Source organism: Bubalus kerabau, chromosome 6 (genome assembly GCF_029407905.1).
Source record: "Bubalus kerabau isolate K-KA32 ecotype Philippines breed swamp buffalo chromosome 6, PCC_UOA_SB_1v2, whole genome shotgun sequence".
NCBI classification, from domain to species: Eukaryota; Metazoa; Chordata; class Mammalia; order Artiodactyla; family Bovidae; genus Bubalus; species Bubalus kerabau.
This window is the reverse complement of record NC_073629.1, coordinates 3,418,873-3,436,067: the sequence shown is the minus strand read 5'-3', so window position 1 is coordinate 3,436,067 and position 17,195 is coordinate 3,418,873. Positions and strand designations below refer to the sequence as shown.

The following is a 17,195-nucleotide window of genomic DNA, read 5'->3' as shown; positions in this document are numbered from 1 at the left end:
GGGAGAAGATGTCATCCAGATGCCGGGGTGTGGCTTGAACTGCTTGTAGCTGGATACATAGAGACTGTTTTGCGCCCATCTGAAGAGACAAGGAGAAGACAGGTGCCCTGCATTGTGAGCCAGCAAGATGCTTGACCAATTACTAGAGTGGAATTAGAAGATTACATCTAATTCTTAATCATGGTTTTGGGAATTTTACTCTGGGATGTGACATCATTTATTGAAAACTGAGTATCAACTGTATGCCAGGTCCTGGGGATAAATAATAAGTGAGCATTGTCTCTGCCCCTTCAGACTCAGAGCCTGGTGAGAACATGGACACCTACTCTATGAGGCAGAAGCTTCATAATATAGACGTGAGTGAGTGGCTGCTGGGGCCCACGGGATGTGGCCATAGGACTAGGAGTACACTGTGGAGGGGCCCTCTGCTGACTATCAGAAGGGGAATGAAGCAGACAGGCTGTGCTGGCTCGGCAGGAAGAATGCCCAGGCCAGCAGCTTCAGGCTAATTAAGTGAAAAGTGATGCGATTGATTTGTTTCCCTCTAGTCGAATAGAACTTAGTCAGCACGGAAAACCAATGAGTTTAAAATTTCTCCACCTTGAGCCTGCAAGATGATTTCAGCATCTTCCCTCAACCCTGAATGCTGATGTTGAAATGTGATGGCGTTTAAGTATTTAAAAGTACATCATTGGAGCTGGGTGAGTGGGGTTGAACTAACAACCCACAACAAGTATGCTGGTCAGCCTTGGGTGTGTGTAAGGTGAGAGGGAGGTGGGGACATTGAAAGGATTGTAGGAAGTGACATCGTTGGATCTGTTTACGTAGATCATTCTGGTAGAGCCTAAGCTAGTGATTTGGAATGGGAAAGACAGGGAAAGGGGTAGAAGGGGACCAATGGGATTGTTCAGGCAACAGCTGAGGAAGAGTGGTATTAAAAGAGAAGAGGAAACATTTCCCAGGAGTTGATAAGAGCCAGGGACCTATTTTATCCTTGACAAATTTGTAGCAGAAAAATTAGATGTCAGCTATTTCATTTTGAGGGTCAGAATTCAAGGAGTTTCCTGAGTTTGCTGAATTCAAACAGTTTATTACCTAGTTATGCTTTTTAGTTTTAACTTCAACAATAATATTTTGAATGACAACAATGTACTAAGCCCCATGTGCATGGTTTTGGGGTTTCAAAGATGTGGACTACTTAGACCTGTGCTGGGGGTCCTCTGTTTCATCTTGACTGGTGGGGAAAGATACACGATCAACTGTCATGGGAGTGCTGGAAAACTGGCCCATGTTATATGCCATGTGCTGGGGGGCAGAGAGGAAAGCCCATATCTAACTCTCCCAGTGGGGTCAGGGAAAGACTTCATGAACTTGAAGGGTGAGTAGCAGCTCACCAAATGATGGAATGGGGCAGGAAGGGAATTTTAGACAGAGGAGACACACAAAGAGGTGTGGCAGCATATAACACATTCAGAGACCTGTGGTGTAACGATTAAGATGTGGGCTCTCCAGTTAGACAGCTTCTGTTTAAATTCTGGGTCTTTCAATTCTGAACACATTACTCAACTTTCTGTGTCTCCATTTTGCTCATCTTTTAAATACAGTTGTTAGTAATACCTATCCTATATTGCATGCTTCCCCAGTGGCTCAGCAGCAAAGATTTCCCCTGCAATGCAGGAGCCACAGGAGATGCAGGTTCAATCTCTGGGTCAGGAAGATTCCCTGGAGGAGGGCAAGGCAACCCACACCTGTATTCTTGCCTGGAGAATCCCAAGGACGGGGGAGCCTGGCAGGCTACAGTCCATGGGGTTGCAAAGAGTTGGACATGTAACTGAAGCAACTTAGCATGCATGCATGCATTCTATATTCAAAAAAGTTTGTGAAGAGAACTCTAACTCAAGATTTGTTATGAGGCTTAATAATAAGTTATTTAGAACAGTGCCTGGCACATAGTAAATTCTCAATAAATTCTAGCAGTTCTCATTTGACCAATTATTTAAGAGTTAAAGGAAGAGGGATGAGGGAAAATGGAAGGTGCAGCTATGCCTGCCTTTTCTTAAAAATATTCACAGATGTCACACAATATAGGCGAGAGGGCTCCTAGGACCAGACAAGGCTTAAGTAAAAATGCAGATGTTAAATCATTGCTGAGGACTGAATTGTATTCTCCCCACCCCAAGTTTGTATGAAGGCCCAACCCTCAGTGTAATGGTATTTGGGAATGGGGCCTAGGAAAGTGAATAGTGTCAGAGAAGGTCATGAGAGTAGGGCCATCAAGAGGGAATTAATGGAAGATGAGGAAGGAGGAGAGGAAAGATGAGGAGGAGGAGGAAGAGAGATTTCTTTCTTTGCCATAGTGAGAAAGTGGTTGGCTGCAAGTAAGGAAGAGGGTCCTCACCAGCAACTAAACTTGCCAATACCTTGATCTTGAACTTCCCCAAGAACTGTAAGACATAAATGTTTGCTGTTTAAGCTACCTAGTTGGTGGCATTTTGTTAACGCAGCCTGAGCACATTAATACAGATTTTGCTACCAGAAAGAGGGGTACTGATGTAACAAATACCTAAACATGTGGAAGCAGCTTTGTAACTGGGTGATGAGTAGAGGCTGGACAAGATTTGAGGCACGTGCTAGAAATGTTAAAAGTGATTCTGGTGAGGTCTCAGGTGGAAATGAGGAGCATGTTACGGGAAACTGGAGGAAAGGCAATCCTCGTTATAAAGTGGCAAAGAACTTGGCTGAACTGTTTGCTAGTGTCTGTGGTGTTTGTAGAATTTCCAAGTGATGAAATTGGATATTTATTTGAGGAGATTTTTAAGCAAAAATTTGAAGGAGTAGCTTTATTTCTCTTGAATGCCTATAGTAAAATGTGAAAGGAAAAAGACAGATTGAAGAAGAGATTGTTCAGCAAAAAGGAGGCAGAACTTGAAGATTTGGGAAATCTGCCTATCCATATTGCAACGCGTGAGGAAGCTTGCAAAGAGAGCGCTATTAGAGGGACTGAACAACCATTTGATGAAGAGATCATGTATGTGACTCACAGGCTTAATCCAGCATTTTAACAGAAGCTAAGGACAGAGATGCAATTATATCAGTGAAGACACTGATAGTCTGAATGACAGAGAACAGAAAAAATATGAGACAAAATAAAGAATTGTCAGACTTCTTCAATCCTGTAGGACTGGGCCATAGACCTATTCAGTTGTGGACACATGCTGTTCCTCAAGAAAAAGGAAGAAGGACTCTAAAGATACAGAGATGATGAGTGCCCCTGCTTGTGACATGTAGGTGTCTGTTGTTTAAGCCACCCCATCTGTGATATTTTGTGATAGCAGCTTAAGCAGACGAATGCAACTCTCTAAGACTTGGAGGAAGGAGTTCGAACTCCATAACGGCTGGTGGAAACCTGGCCTTGAATCTGGATAGTTTCAGTTTATCCTCTGGAGCAAATGAGCTAATTACTCACAAACCACCACATTTCAACAGCTGGATTCAAACAACATATTCCCCTGTAGAGCCATTCTTCATGCTTACTGATTTGAAGACCAAGGTTTGTCTCATAAATTGGAGGGAAATAACAAAACGCGGGCCCTGACGTGGTCTGTGGCGGGCAGACAGCAGTGTGCTGGATTTCACTGAGCCTTCCTTTCAACCGAGCAAACTAATGGCACCTCTTTTACCCTCAAGTCTAAGGACCACTGTGCTGGGGAAACACCGGCCCAGTCAGGACCTCCGGCCCTCCAGCGATGGGAAAGACTGAAATACGCTAAGACTAGTCATTCATCTGATCTGTATGCCTTTTGGGCATCCTGTTATTCAACTGATAATTTCTGCTTTGGGGAGTTGACCATCTTAGGATTTCTCTGTGTCTGTCCTTATACTAAGAAGCATCAGTAACTAGTGAGACAATAAAGGATCAAAGAAGCATATAATGTATTACACATCTATTCTGCTCTCTCCCAGCAAGGCACTGTGAGGAATAATAATAACTACCAATTTATTGAGTGTTTGTGTGAGTGTGTGTGTATACTCATGCCAGACTCTAAGCACTTGATATGTATATTCTCATTTAATCTTTATAGCAAATTTATGGAATAGAAATTGGTATGCCCAATTTACTGAGGAGGAAGCTGAAGCTCCGAGATCTTAAATAACATATGTGAGGTCATTCAGCTAAAAAGAAGTAGTATTGGGCCTTGAATTCTTGAGCCTTTATGACTCCAGAGACCTTGTCCTTGACCATTTTGACAGTCTGCCTGCCCTGATACTGAAGCAACACAAGGCTGGGTCCTTGTCCACAGAGACGTTGTGCCAGCTGTTACAGACTGTGTAGGGCAGACATCCAGGGCTTATTATAAAAGGGAGTATGCAGTTTAACATGAGACTAAAGAGAGTTAAAAAACAAAGAAGTGCTTCCAGAGACCTGCAGGGACCGTGGTGCTGGGAACAAGGACACAGGTCTACTTCTCAGAGTAGGAGCTTGTAATGTGCGCAGATGCTCCACCAGCTGACTACTGAAGAAGGACACAGAAGTACCTGGGTGCTCAGGTGGTAGCTCTACTTCCTCTGTCAGACAAAGTTTCAGTTTTAGAAAAGCAGAGTCATAGAAATTTCCTCAGTTCAGTTCAGTTCAGTGACTCAGTGTTGTCTGACTCTTTGTGACCCCATAGACTGCAGCATGCCAGGCCTCCCTGTCCATCACCAACTCCCGAAGTTCGCTCAAACTCATGTCCACTGAGTCGGTGATGCCATCCAACTATCTCATCCTCTGTCATCCACTTCTCCTCCTGCCTTCAATCTTTCCCAGCATCAGGGTCTTTGAGTCAGTTCTTTGCATCAAGTGGTCAAAGTATTGGAGTTTCAGGTTCAGCATCAGTCCTTTCAGTGAATATTCAGGACTGATTTCCTTTAGGATGGACTTGTTGGATCTTCTTGCAGTCCAAGGGACTCTCAAGAGTCTTCTCTAACACCACAGTTCAAAAGCATCAATTCTTCTGTGCTCAGTTTTCTTTATAGTCCAACTCTCACATCCATACATGACTATTGGAAAAACCATAGCTTTCACTACATGGACCTTTCTTGACAAAGTAATGTCCCTGATTTTTAATATGCTGTCTAGGTTGGTCATAGCTTTTCTTCCAGGGACCATGCATCTTTTAATTTCATGACTGCAGTCACCATCTGCAGTGATTTTGGAGCCTCCCCAAAATAAAGTCTCTCACTGTTTCCATTGTTTCCCCATCTGTTTGCCTTGAAGTGATGGGACTAGATGTCATGATCTTAGTTTTGTAAATACTGAGTTTTAAGTCAAATTTATCACTCTCCTCTTTCACTTTCATCAAGAGGCGCTTTAGTTCTTCACTTTCTGCCATAAGGGTAGTGTCATCTGTATATCTGAAGTTACTTATATTTTTCCCAGCAATCTTGATTCCAGCTTGTTCTTCATCCAGCCTGGCATTTCACATGATATACTCTGCAGATAAGTTAAATAAGCAGGGTGACAGTATACAACCTTGATGTATTCTTTCCCAATTTGGAACCAGTCTGTTGTTTCATGTCCATTTCTAACTGTTGCTTTTTCACCTGCATACAGATTTCTCAGGAGGCCAGTAAGATGTTCTGGTATTCCCATCTCTTTAAGAATTTTCCACAGTTTGTAGTGATCCACATAGTCAAAGTCTTTGATAATTTTTTTTTGGAATTCTCTTGCTTTTTCTATGATCCAACTGATACTGGCAATTTGATCTCTGGCTCCTCTGCCTTTTCTAAATCCAGTTTGAACATTGTGAAGCTCATGGTTCACATACTGTTGAAGCCTTGGCTTAGAGAACTTTGAGCATTACTTTGCTAGTGTGTGAGATCAGTATAATTGTGCAGTAGTTTGAACATTCTTTGGCATTGCCTTTCTTTGGGATTAGAATGAAAACTGACCTTTTCCAGTCCTGTGGCCACTGCTGTTTTCCAAATTTGCTGGCATATTGAGTGCATCAGTTTCACAGCATCATCTTTTAGGATTTGAAATAGCTCAACTGGAATTCCATCATCTCCACTAGCTTTGTTTGTAGTGATGCTTCCTAAGGCCCACTTGACTTCACATTCCAGGATGTCTGTCTCTAGTCCAGTGATCACACCATCGTGGTTGTCTGGGTCATGAAGATCTTTTTTGTATAATTCTTCTGTGTATTCTTGCCACCTCTTCTTAATATCTTCTGCTTCTGTTAGGTCCATACTATTTCTATCTTTTATTGTGCGCATCTTTTCATGAAATATTCCCTTGATATCTCTAATTTTCTTGAAGAGCTCTCTAGTCTTTCCTATTCTATTGTTTTCTTCTATTTCTTTGAGTGTTTGAATGTCTCCTGTTTGAATTTTTGAGTGTCTCCTGTGGAGTCCGGGACATCAGTGGCCTGCCACAGGGGCAGGGGCTCTAGGTGCAGCAGACGTGGGTGTACCATAAGCCCTCTTGGAGGAGGTCATCATTAACCCCACCATAGAGCCGCTGAGCAAATGACCCACAAACTGCAGAATAATTATACCAAATAAATTCTTGTACTGCTAAAAAGTTCTAGGACCTACAGCACATTTCCCAACCTGGGGATCTGGCAAAACAAAGTTCTTGGTGATCCATTGATACCTTACTATTTAGTTTATAAATGATACATATCCTGACTCAGAAGAGGCAACTTCTGAACAGGCACACAGTGAATGGGGGACTGCTGGGCAAGGGTGAAAAACCTGAAGAGTGGATCACACTGAGACAGGACTTCAACCTGAAGACCCTCCTCAACAGTGAGGCTTAAGAACAAATCAGACAGTGTTCTCTGGGCTGGCAACTAGCCCTGCCCTGAAAGATAGCCCTTTGGTTAGGCAAAGTTAACTATCTCCACCACAGGTTCAGAGATGTAAATCAGCTTTACAGAGATGTAAAACAGATGTGGAGAAGGCAATGGCAACCCACTCCAGTACTCTTGCCTGGGAAATCCCATGGATGGAGGAGCCTGGTAGGCTACAGTCCATGGGGTTCCGAAGAGTCGGACATGACTGAGCAACTTCACTTTCACTTTTCACTTTCCTGCACTGGAGAAGGAAATAGCAACCCACTCCAGAATGCTTACCTGGAGAATTCCAGGGACGGGAGCCTGGTCTATGGGGTCACACAGAGTCGGACAGGACTGACGTGACTTAGCAGCAGCAGCAGCAGCAAAACAGATGTAAAGGGGGCTCCTTTCTTGCCAACTGTGAAAGAGGATCTAAATGTTTGAGCTCTAATCATCTGTTAGCAGTCTCAAACATCACTTTGAAGTGAAAGGAAAATGTGTGTTTGTGTGTATGAGCATGTGTGTGTATATATGTGTATGCATGCACATATTTGCACATACTCATTTATATGTGCAGTCCCTGTGCAAATACTTCTGTGTATATGAGTGTGTGTATGAGTGCATATGTAGGGGTGAGGAGTAGCATAGCATAGAGAAGTGGCTAAAATAATTGATTCCAGACATAGATCTGTGTTCAAACCTTTGCTTTGCCACACGCTGCATGGCAAGTTACTTAACTTCACAAATCTTGGCTTCTTCATGGGTAAAACTGAAGTAACAATGCTTACCTCATGAAGTTAGTGAGGACTAACTGAGACAATATGCAGGGTCCTTAGTGCAATAGCTGAGAATTCAGTAAGTGGGTTTTGCAGAAATCTTAACTCAGTTATCACAGGAGAGTGCATGAGCTGCCCATCCAAATCCTGGCCACCACTGCATGGTGTAGGAATGGACTCTTCTCCCTCCACAGCCTCACAATCAGGCATCATAATATTCTGAAACACCTGTGTTTGCCCTTAAACAGTGTAAAATTCAAATAGTATAGCAACTATTAAAGGAATTAAAGGTGAGAGAGAGAAAACTGTAAAGAAAAGGCACCAACACCCAGGGCTGCTGCACCCAGAGCCCCTGCCCCTGTGGCAGCCACTGCTGACCCAGGATGTCATCCTTCTAAGGCATTTTATGCAGGTGCCATTTTTGCCTTTAGGATGCCTATAGGCGATGGCACCCCACTCCAGTACTTTTGTCTGGAAAATCCCACGGACGGAGGAGCCTGGTAGGCTGCAGTCCATGGGGTCGCGAAGAGTCGGACACGACTGAGCGACTTCCCTTTCCCTTTCCCTTTTCTATATCTTTATAGTTTTGTTTAGGATATGAATGGAGAATATTTCCAGAAACTTTTGGCATCAAGCCAGGCATTCCCTCTCTAAATAGCTGCACATCTCTTTCTAGAGAAATGATGTTCAAAGGACAAGGCAAACCATCTTCCTCTTTTTCTCCCCTGAGGAGGGTCCCTAGGGCTTCCTGAAAGAGCAGCAGACATCAGAAGCTGGGATGCACAGGAAAAATCCGGGACCTGGGGCAACCCCATATTCCTGACTGTCTCCGTCTTCCTCAGTATGATAAGAACAGAGCAGGCCTAGAACCTGAGGTTTGAATGGGAGTTCAGGGGCGTGAGGAGTGGGAGAGAAGGGTGTGGCTTTAGAAACACACGAAGTAGAAGGAAACTGGACTGACAGGCCTGCTGCTCAGTGCAGATGACAGAGAAAAACAGATGGACTCGTGGGAGCATTTGTAGAGACTGCTATAGATTTCTTCTGATTTAATTGTCACAAGATGACAGGATGTAGGAGGTAGGTAGTCATACACATTACAGACAATAAAGCTCATGTCTTCGGAGAGGTGAAGGGACTTTGTAAGTGGACTTTGCACTTGAACACTTGACCCACTGTGCTTGCCCTGAGCATCCCAGCTGCTCACCACTTACTCTGCATCTGAGAACGCCTGAGGGGAGGTGGGGAAGATGCTTAGCAAGAAAATTGTTCACCTGGCTGAGGTGGTTTTAAACCAGAATTCAGGGAAAAAGGAGAAAAATGCCTGAGTATCAGTTGTTATAGCTGTGAACGAGAGGGTCCTGGCATGGAGAGGAGTAGTGGAACTGTGCAGCTATTCAAAACAGGCAGGAAGAGCAGACTGTGGCAAAAACAACACTGAAGACTGTATATACAGATCCAGTGATGTGCAGGACATAGAGAATGCATTAAGAAATGCCAAGATTTTAACACAGAGCACTGTGGCAGAAATGTCTAAGAGTGTATCAGTGCAAAGAACCCAGGGTGTAAGTGTGGGGTAGAGGCAGGGACAGTAAGTAACTGCGCAGGGGGGATCCCAGAGGGGCTCAGATATTTAAAAACCTTGCATAAAAGATGGAAATATCTCCAAATAACCAGGAAACCACAAGAGAGGCACAGATGTACAAAAATAGTGTTGGAATTGGTAAAGCCCAGAATGAGATGCAGCTTAAAAAATTTTTATTGCCCCCCCACCCCTCCAAAAAAAAGAAGAAGAAGAAAGAAAAAAAAGTTACCTTTGAAGTAAGATGCTGAAGTAAGAGCTGAATGGTAGTCCAAAGATGACCGAGAAAACAGCTCTCATTTGCCTCTGTCTTCACTATCAAGCAGAATGACCTTGAAACTGGAAAGGGCAGAACAAACATGATTAAGAGGGAATTGAAATCTAAGATGAGTGAAGTGACAGTACAAAGTGGCTCTAAAGGCGTTCAAACTCAGATGAATTACTTCCAAGGGAGCAGGAAGAAATTGCAGATGTGGCCACAGAGATGCTGCCCTGAACTCTGAAGAATCAGGGAGAATGAAAGAACCACATGATATCTGCTTCTATAAAGGGAAAAAGTTAAGCTCCCACAGCTTGACCTTGATACCTGGCTAAGTCCCACCTATCATGGAGTAAAAGTAGATTTAGCAGAGGAAATGATGTCCCTTTGGAACTGGCATGAGTTTATTTAAAACAAGGCAATATGAGTTGAGGTACTCACATTATCTCTTTTTGTAATGGGGGACTATGTTGGTGGATGAGACAAGCAAGGTGTGCAAAGAGGTTTGAATGATGAGTGGACTGAACAATGCCTCTAGGGGGAAGTAGATTGAATGACCATTCACAAAATATGTTGGTAAAGGGTCTGATGGAGCTGGGGTCTCTGAGAAAACACCATGACTAGTGCCTTTCTTCTTACCTGCATTCCGAAGAAATGGAGGTAAAGATAAACGAGTTAAGCAGACAAGAACTGTGCATGTTAAGTAGCTTTGTCATGTCTGACTCTTTATGACCTGATGGACTGTAGCCTGGCAGGCTCTTTTGTCCATGGGATTCTCCAAGCAAGAATACTGGAGTGGGTCGCCACCCCCTCCTCCAGGGGATTTTGCTGACCCAGGGACAGAAATTCTTACATCTCCTGCATTGGCAGATGGGTTCTTTACAACTTGTGCCACTGACGAGAACTAAAATATCACATTTATTACTGATGAAGACTAATTTGGGACTCAACTTAGTGTGAGAACCAACTAGACAGACACCCACTCAGCCGTCAGCAGCACGTATGAGGCCGAGTTTCCTGGGGAGAAGAGCAGAGGTTTTTATCTCAACAGAGACAAAAAGAATAGCTTAGGTGAGAGTGTCCACTTTACGTGGAGAAGTGTCCCCCCGTAGATGTCATCATCTGATACTGTACCAATCTCACTATTACTTCCACTTACTTGTCTGCCTCCTTCACCCTCCACATCCTTCACATTCAAGGTCCTCTGTAAGTATGGAATGGATACTTTTCTTGAAATATTAACTGAATTACTTTTCATTCTTGGTGAAACCTGTTTGTTCCTAGTTCTTACTTGCCTCAAGGGCCTCTGCCTATCAGAGGTAGTCATTGTTTCTAGAGAGTGATAAAAAGGTGGCAAAAGAATCACTGCTCAGTTTTGTTTCAAAGTAGCATTTTGTTTCAAAATAATTTCAGTCCACAGCCTAGACAGTTGTTTGAAAAATAATTAGTAAGAGTCAGGCTGACAAGGTTTGTTGGCATCCAGAGAAACACAATTGGCCTATTCAGTTTACAAACTGGGTATTTAGACTCATGTTTTTTTCTTAATTCAGTGCCAGGGATCCTGGGCTAGCTGAGTTAGCTTGGTTGAATGAAGCTCTTTGCTAAGACCAATGTAGAGAATTATGTTGTCAGATACTTCAGCTGAATGGGGGTGTGTGTGTGTGTGTGTGTGTGTGTGTGTGTGTGTGGTGGGCCCAGGGGAGTTAACAAAACCAAACTTTTACATCAGTGTCATAATCACATAATGTTGGAATCTTTATGTACCAGGTCCAGTTGGAATTTGGGTTCTGTTGATATGGTCCTGGGGAACCTACTTCATTTTTGTTGTTGTTCAGCTGCTAAGTCCTGTCTGATTCTTTGTGACCCCATGGACTGCAGCATGCCAGGCTTTCTTGTCCTTCACTATCTCCTGAAGTTTGCTCAAACTCATGTCTATTGAATCAGTGATACTATCTAACCATCTCAACCTCTGCTGCCCCCTTCTCTTCTTGCCATCATTCTTTCCCAGCATCAGGATCTTTTCTAACTCAATGAGTCAGCTCTTTGCTTCAGGTGGCCAAAGTATTGGAGATTCAGCTTCAGCATCAGTCCTTTCAGTGAATATTCAGGGTTGATCTCCTTTAGGATTGACTGGTTCGATCTCTTAGTTGTCCAAGGGACTCTCAAGAGTCTTCTCCAGCACCACAGTTTGAAAACATCAATTCTTCAGTGCTCAGCCTTCTTTATGATCCAACTCTCACATCTGTATCTTTATTCCATTAGCTATAAAGTGGTGACAGCCGGCTCACATGAACAGCTGTGGCCACCACATAAATGCAACCCTAAACGCCAGCTTAGAGACACCTCTAGATGTTGACTCCTTGCCATCCTCTTCTCTTGTAGAGGATCTCCTGGACCACTGTACCCTTTATTGAATATTTCCATTTCTTGGTTAGCAGAATGAGATTTGGCAAACTTGCCTCAGCCTATCATTTAGTTCAGGCCAGACACCCTCATACAGAACACACTGGTCATAGCAAACACCCTCTTCCAATAATACAAGAGACGACTTGTCTCTTGTTGACTCTTGTCTCTTGGTATTGACTTGATGGTCAATACCAAAATCAGTTTGATTATATTCATTGCAGTCAAAGATGGAGAAACCCTATACAGTCAGCAAAAACAAGACCAAGAGTTGACCGTGGCTCAGATCATGAACTCCTTATTGCCAAATTCAGACTTAAATTGAAGAAAGTAGAGAAAATCAATAAGCCATTCAGGTATGACCTAAATCAAATCCCTTACAATTATACAGTGGACATGACAAATAGATTCAAGAGATTAGATATGATAGACAGAGTGCCTGAAGAATTATGGGCAGAGGTTTGTAACATTTTACAGGAGGCAATGATCAAAACCATCCCCTAAAAAAGAAATGCAAAAAGGTAAAAGGGTTGTTAGAGGCCTTACAATTAGCTGAGAAAGAAGAGAAACAAAAAGCAAGGGAGAAAAGGATATGCCATCTAAATGCAGAGTTCCAGAGAATAGTAAGGGACAAGAAAGCCTTCCTCAGTGATCAGTGCAAAGAAATAGAGGAAAACAATGGAATGGGAAAGACTAGAGATCTCTTCAAGAAAATTAGAGACACAATTGGAACATTTCATGCAAAGATGGGAACAATAAAGGACAGAAACATTGTGGACCTAACAGAAGCAGAAGATATTAAGAAGAGGTGGAAAGAATACACAGAAGAACTATACAAAAAAGATCTTAATGACCCAGACAACCATGATGATGTGATTACTCACCTAGAACCAGACATCTTGGAATATGAAGTCAAGTGGGCCTTAGGAAGCATCACTACAAACAAAGCTAGTGGAGATGATGGAATTCCAGCTGAGCTATTTCAAATCTTAAAAGATTATGCTGTTAAAATGCTGCACTCAGTGTGCCAGCAAATTTGGAAAACTCAGCAGTGGCCACAGGACTGGAAAAGGTCAGTTTTCATTCCAATCCCAAAGAAAGGCAATGCCAAAGAATGCTCAAACTACCGCACAATTGCACTCATCTCACATGCTAGTAAAGTAATGCTCAAAATTCTCCAAGCCATGCTTCAACAGTATGTGAACCGAGAATTCCAGATGTTCAAACTGGATTTAGAAAAGGCAGAGGAACCAGGGATCAAATTGCCAGTATTGGTTGAATCATTGAAAAAGTGAGAGAGTTCCAGAAAAACATTTACTTCTGCTTTATTGACTACTCCAAAGCCTTTGACTGTGTGGACCACAACAAACTGTGGAAAATTATTAAAGAGATGGGAATATCAGACCACCTGACCTGCTTCCTGAGAAACCCATGTACAAATCAAGAAGCAACAGATAGAATTTGACTGGTTCAAAATAGGGAAAGTAGTACATCAAGGCTGTATATTGTCACCCTGCTTATTTAACTTCTATTTAGAGTACATCATGTGAAATGCTGGGCTAGATTCAGCATAAACTGGAATCAAGATTGCTGGGAGAAATATCAATAACCTCAGATATGCAGATGACACCACCCTTATGGCAGAAAGTGAAGAGGAACTAAAGAGCCTCTTGATGAAAGTGAAAGAGGAAAGTGAAAGAGCTGGCTTAAAACACAACATTCAAAAAACCAAGATCATGGCATCCAGTCTCATCACTTTATGGCAAGTAGATAAGGAAACAATGGAAGCAGTGACAGACTTTATATTATTGGGCTCCAAAAATCACTGTCGATGGTGGCTGCAGCCACAAAATTAAGAGACAGTTGCTCCTTGGAAGAAAAGCTGTGATGAAACTAGACAGCGTATTAAAAAGCCAGAGACATTACTTTGCCAACAAAGGTCCATCTAGTTAAAGCTATGGTTTTTCCAGCAGTCATGTATGGATGTGAGAGCTGGACCATAGAGAAAGCTGAGTATGAAGAATTGATGCTTTTGAACTGTGGTGTTGGAGAAGACTCTTGAGAGTCCCTTGGACTGCAAAGAGATCCAACCAGTCCATCCTAAAGGAAATCAACCCTGAATATTCACTGGAAGAACAGATGCTGAAGCTCCAATGCTTTGTTTGACCACCTGATGCGAAGAGCTGACTCATTAGGAAAGGCCCTGATGCTAGGAAAGATTGAGAGGGGGAGAAAGGGATGACAGAGGATGAGATGGTTGGATGGCATCAGCGACTTGTTGGACATGGGTTTGAGCAAGCTCTGGGAGATGGTGAAGGACCGGGGAGCCTGATGTGCTGCAGTCCATGGGGTCATAAAGTGTCGGATATGACTGAGCAACTGAACACCAACAACAATGAAGAGTAAATAAGATTTTATAAAGTGCCTGGCATCATGCTTGGTATATAGTGGTACTTAAGAATGTTAATTCTCTTCCTTTCATAGGATCTTCCAGAGGGCTGACTCAGAGAGAAGAAAGATGATGGCTCTTCGTATTTAGAATTCAACATTTCAAGAGAAAAAGAGAGCTGTGGGAAAAGGGCCAAGGAGGTAGGGTGCTGTTCTTTTGATTCTAGCTGAGATTTATCTTATAATAGCTACTTAGCCCACTGACTGCTTAGTCACTTAATCCACAGTCACCTCCATTAGTCACTGCTTATAGGCTAATTCTTATCACAATTATAATTCCTTCAGTTTATTTTTAAATGCAGTATTATTGCCATTGGAAAAATCAAGCTGGAACCCAGCAAAGCCAAATGAGCAAAACCTGTAGGAGAGATTAAATCTTTGGATCAGATGGATCTATCAGTGGAGGATTTCAGAAATAAAGATGGGATGCATTGAAAAGTTAAAAAAGACAGACTAGGGTTGGAACTCAAAGAATCCAACAGGATAAATACCTTGGTATGATATAGGGAAGGATCTGATGGAAGATCCAGGGCCAGGCTATTTGTATCTTTGCAGTCCTTCAAGGCTGACACGTGTTAGGGCTGCAAATATGATGCTGAAGGATGTCATAGGGTTTCTGAAAAACCTGTAGAATAGTGTAAATGTTGATGCCTCTCAGGCAGGGCTGGCTTTATGGGTGTAAGACCTGTGCAAGACTCTACTCTCAGAGGAAGCAGGGATCTTGGTTTATCCTCTGCTGTCAGTGTCTTGAAATTCTTAATAATCTTATCTTTGAATGTGTGTTTTGTAAGAAAGCCCAAAGGAGCATGTATGCGAGCAGAGGAGATATTCTAGGCAACATGTGTGTAAGTATAGGCCAGACTTGTAAACATAGCAGGTAACGTGCGTGCTGAGGAGTTGGCCTGACAGTCTGCCTGCATGCTTGGGGTGTTCAGGGTGCTGCAGGGCACAGCCCTGGGGCTGGATTGGCAGTGATGATGGTGACAGAAGCAGCGGAGGTAGCGATATGGCCATGGGAGAAAGGTGGAACTCCATGTGGCCGGTGCTAGGGTCTGGGGTCGAGACTTGCCTGTCCATCCTAGAGCCTGTCCCTATGCCAGCTGCACAAGTATTAACTCCAGCCTGAGCAATAGGACAGGAACTACAGGAAAAGCGAGCAAGCTTTGTCAGAAAATTATTACAAACTGCCAGTGAGTATGCACATGGACTTTGCTATAAAGTATACATTAGAGTTATAATTCTTCAGTCTGTTTATTATTAAAGAACTACAAATGTTCTTTTTTATTGAAATATATTTGACATATAATACTGTAAATTTAAGGTGTACAATGTGTTGATTTGATATACTTATATACTATAATATGATTGCCTTTGTAGAGAGAATTAGCAACTCCATCATGTCACATAATCATCATTTCTTTTTAATGATTGGAATAATTAAGATCTAGTCTCTTAACAACTTTGATTATACTACAATACTGATGCCTGTATTTACTATACTGTGCATTCTTTTTTTGGACTGGAGTATAATTGCTTAAAATGCTGTGTTAGTTTCTGCTGTACATCCAAGTGAATCAGTTACATGTCTACATATAGCCCCTCTTCCTTGGACTCCTTCCCGTTTAGGTCACCACAGAGCACTGAGTAGAGTTCCCTGTGCTATACAATTTGCTCTCGTTAGTTATCTATTTTATACATGGTAGTGTATGTTTGTCAAGCCCAGTCTCCCAGTTCATCCCCATGTACTCTGCATTCTTGAAGTCACACTGCAAGTAGGTGGTGCTCACTTGGATATTGATTAGCTGGCTGTATTAGAAGCTTAGAGGAAGAGAGGCTAGCGGATGATCCACCTAATCATTTCCTAGTATCTTATTTTACAGTGTTTAAAAAGTGTTTATATTGAAGTACAGTTAACTTACAATATCTTGGTAGTTTCAAGTGTACAGCACGGTGATTCAGTTATACACAAACACATTCTTTTTCAGATTCCTTTCTCTTATAATTACAAAATATTGAGTATAGTTCCCAGCAGGTCCTTGTTGTCTATATATTATATATATATATATAGTGGTGTGTATATGTTAATCCCAACTTACTAATTTGTCCCTGTCTCCCCCTTCAAAAAGTTCAGAATCTCTGGGTTTGAAAACTGCTGCAACATTGCAAAGCAAGCATGATTAGAAAGAGAAATCAAATTTAAAGATCATCTCATTCAATAGAAAAGAACACCACTTTCAAAAGATGCTTTGGATAAGCCAATTATCCATGAAAACTATTTAAAAATTAATTTTGCTTTGTAACTGAAGATACAACCATATGCCATACACAGATGTTTCGAGTGATACGTAAATCATGATGTTACTTTTGGTTTCTTGTACATCCTCCACAAGTTACAGGAAATATCAGGAAATATTAAGATGTCATTGGATGAATTTATATTTCAAATTAAATTCAGACTTACACAAAAGTGAATTGTGTGGAGTTAAATCTTTTTAGAAAAATTGTTTTGCAAGAATCATCAGCTGTAGATGCACTAAAATTTATATTTTGAAATAACTTATCAGAAATTTATCCCAATGTTGTCACAACCTTTAAAATACTCTTAACAGTTCCAGTAATAGCTGCATCAGCAGAAAGATCCTTCTCAAGATAAAAAATTACCAAAAATTATTTGTGATCTTGCAGTTGCCAAGAGAGATGCTTTCAATTACATCAACTGAAAATGAAGTTGCTAAAAGTATAAATTTTGGACCTAATAAATGAATATTTAGAAAAGCCAGACAGAAGAATCTCATAGTCAATCAAGATATCATTTTAATAACATATTATTGCTTATTTTGTTCTGTAAAATGATATCAAAATATTGTATTTTTGCAATTTATAAATTTATGTGTGACTCATGTATCATCATC

General features: G+C 41.8%; 1 protein-coding gene across 1 annotated transcript in view; it reads left to right on the top strand.

The window, feature by feature from the left end:
- Window positions 1–314: 314 nt before the first annotated feature.
- LOC129655853 (uncharacterized) overlaps window positions 315–17,195 on the top strand; it is a 45,312-nt gene continuing 28,431 nt past the window's right edge. Inside the window, exons 1-2 of the mRNA XM_055586675.1 lie at window positions 315–356; window positions 685–701. Coding sequence (XP_055442650.1) covers window positions 315–356; window positions 685–701 — 59 coding nt within the window. The remainder of the gene's footprint in view (window positions 357–684; window positions 702–17,195) is intronic.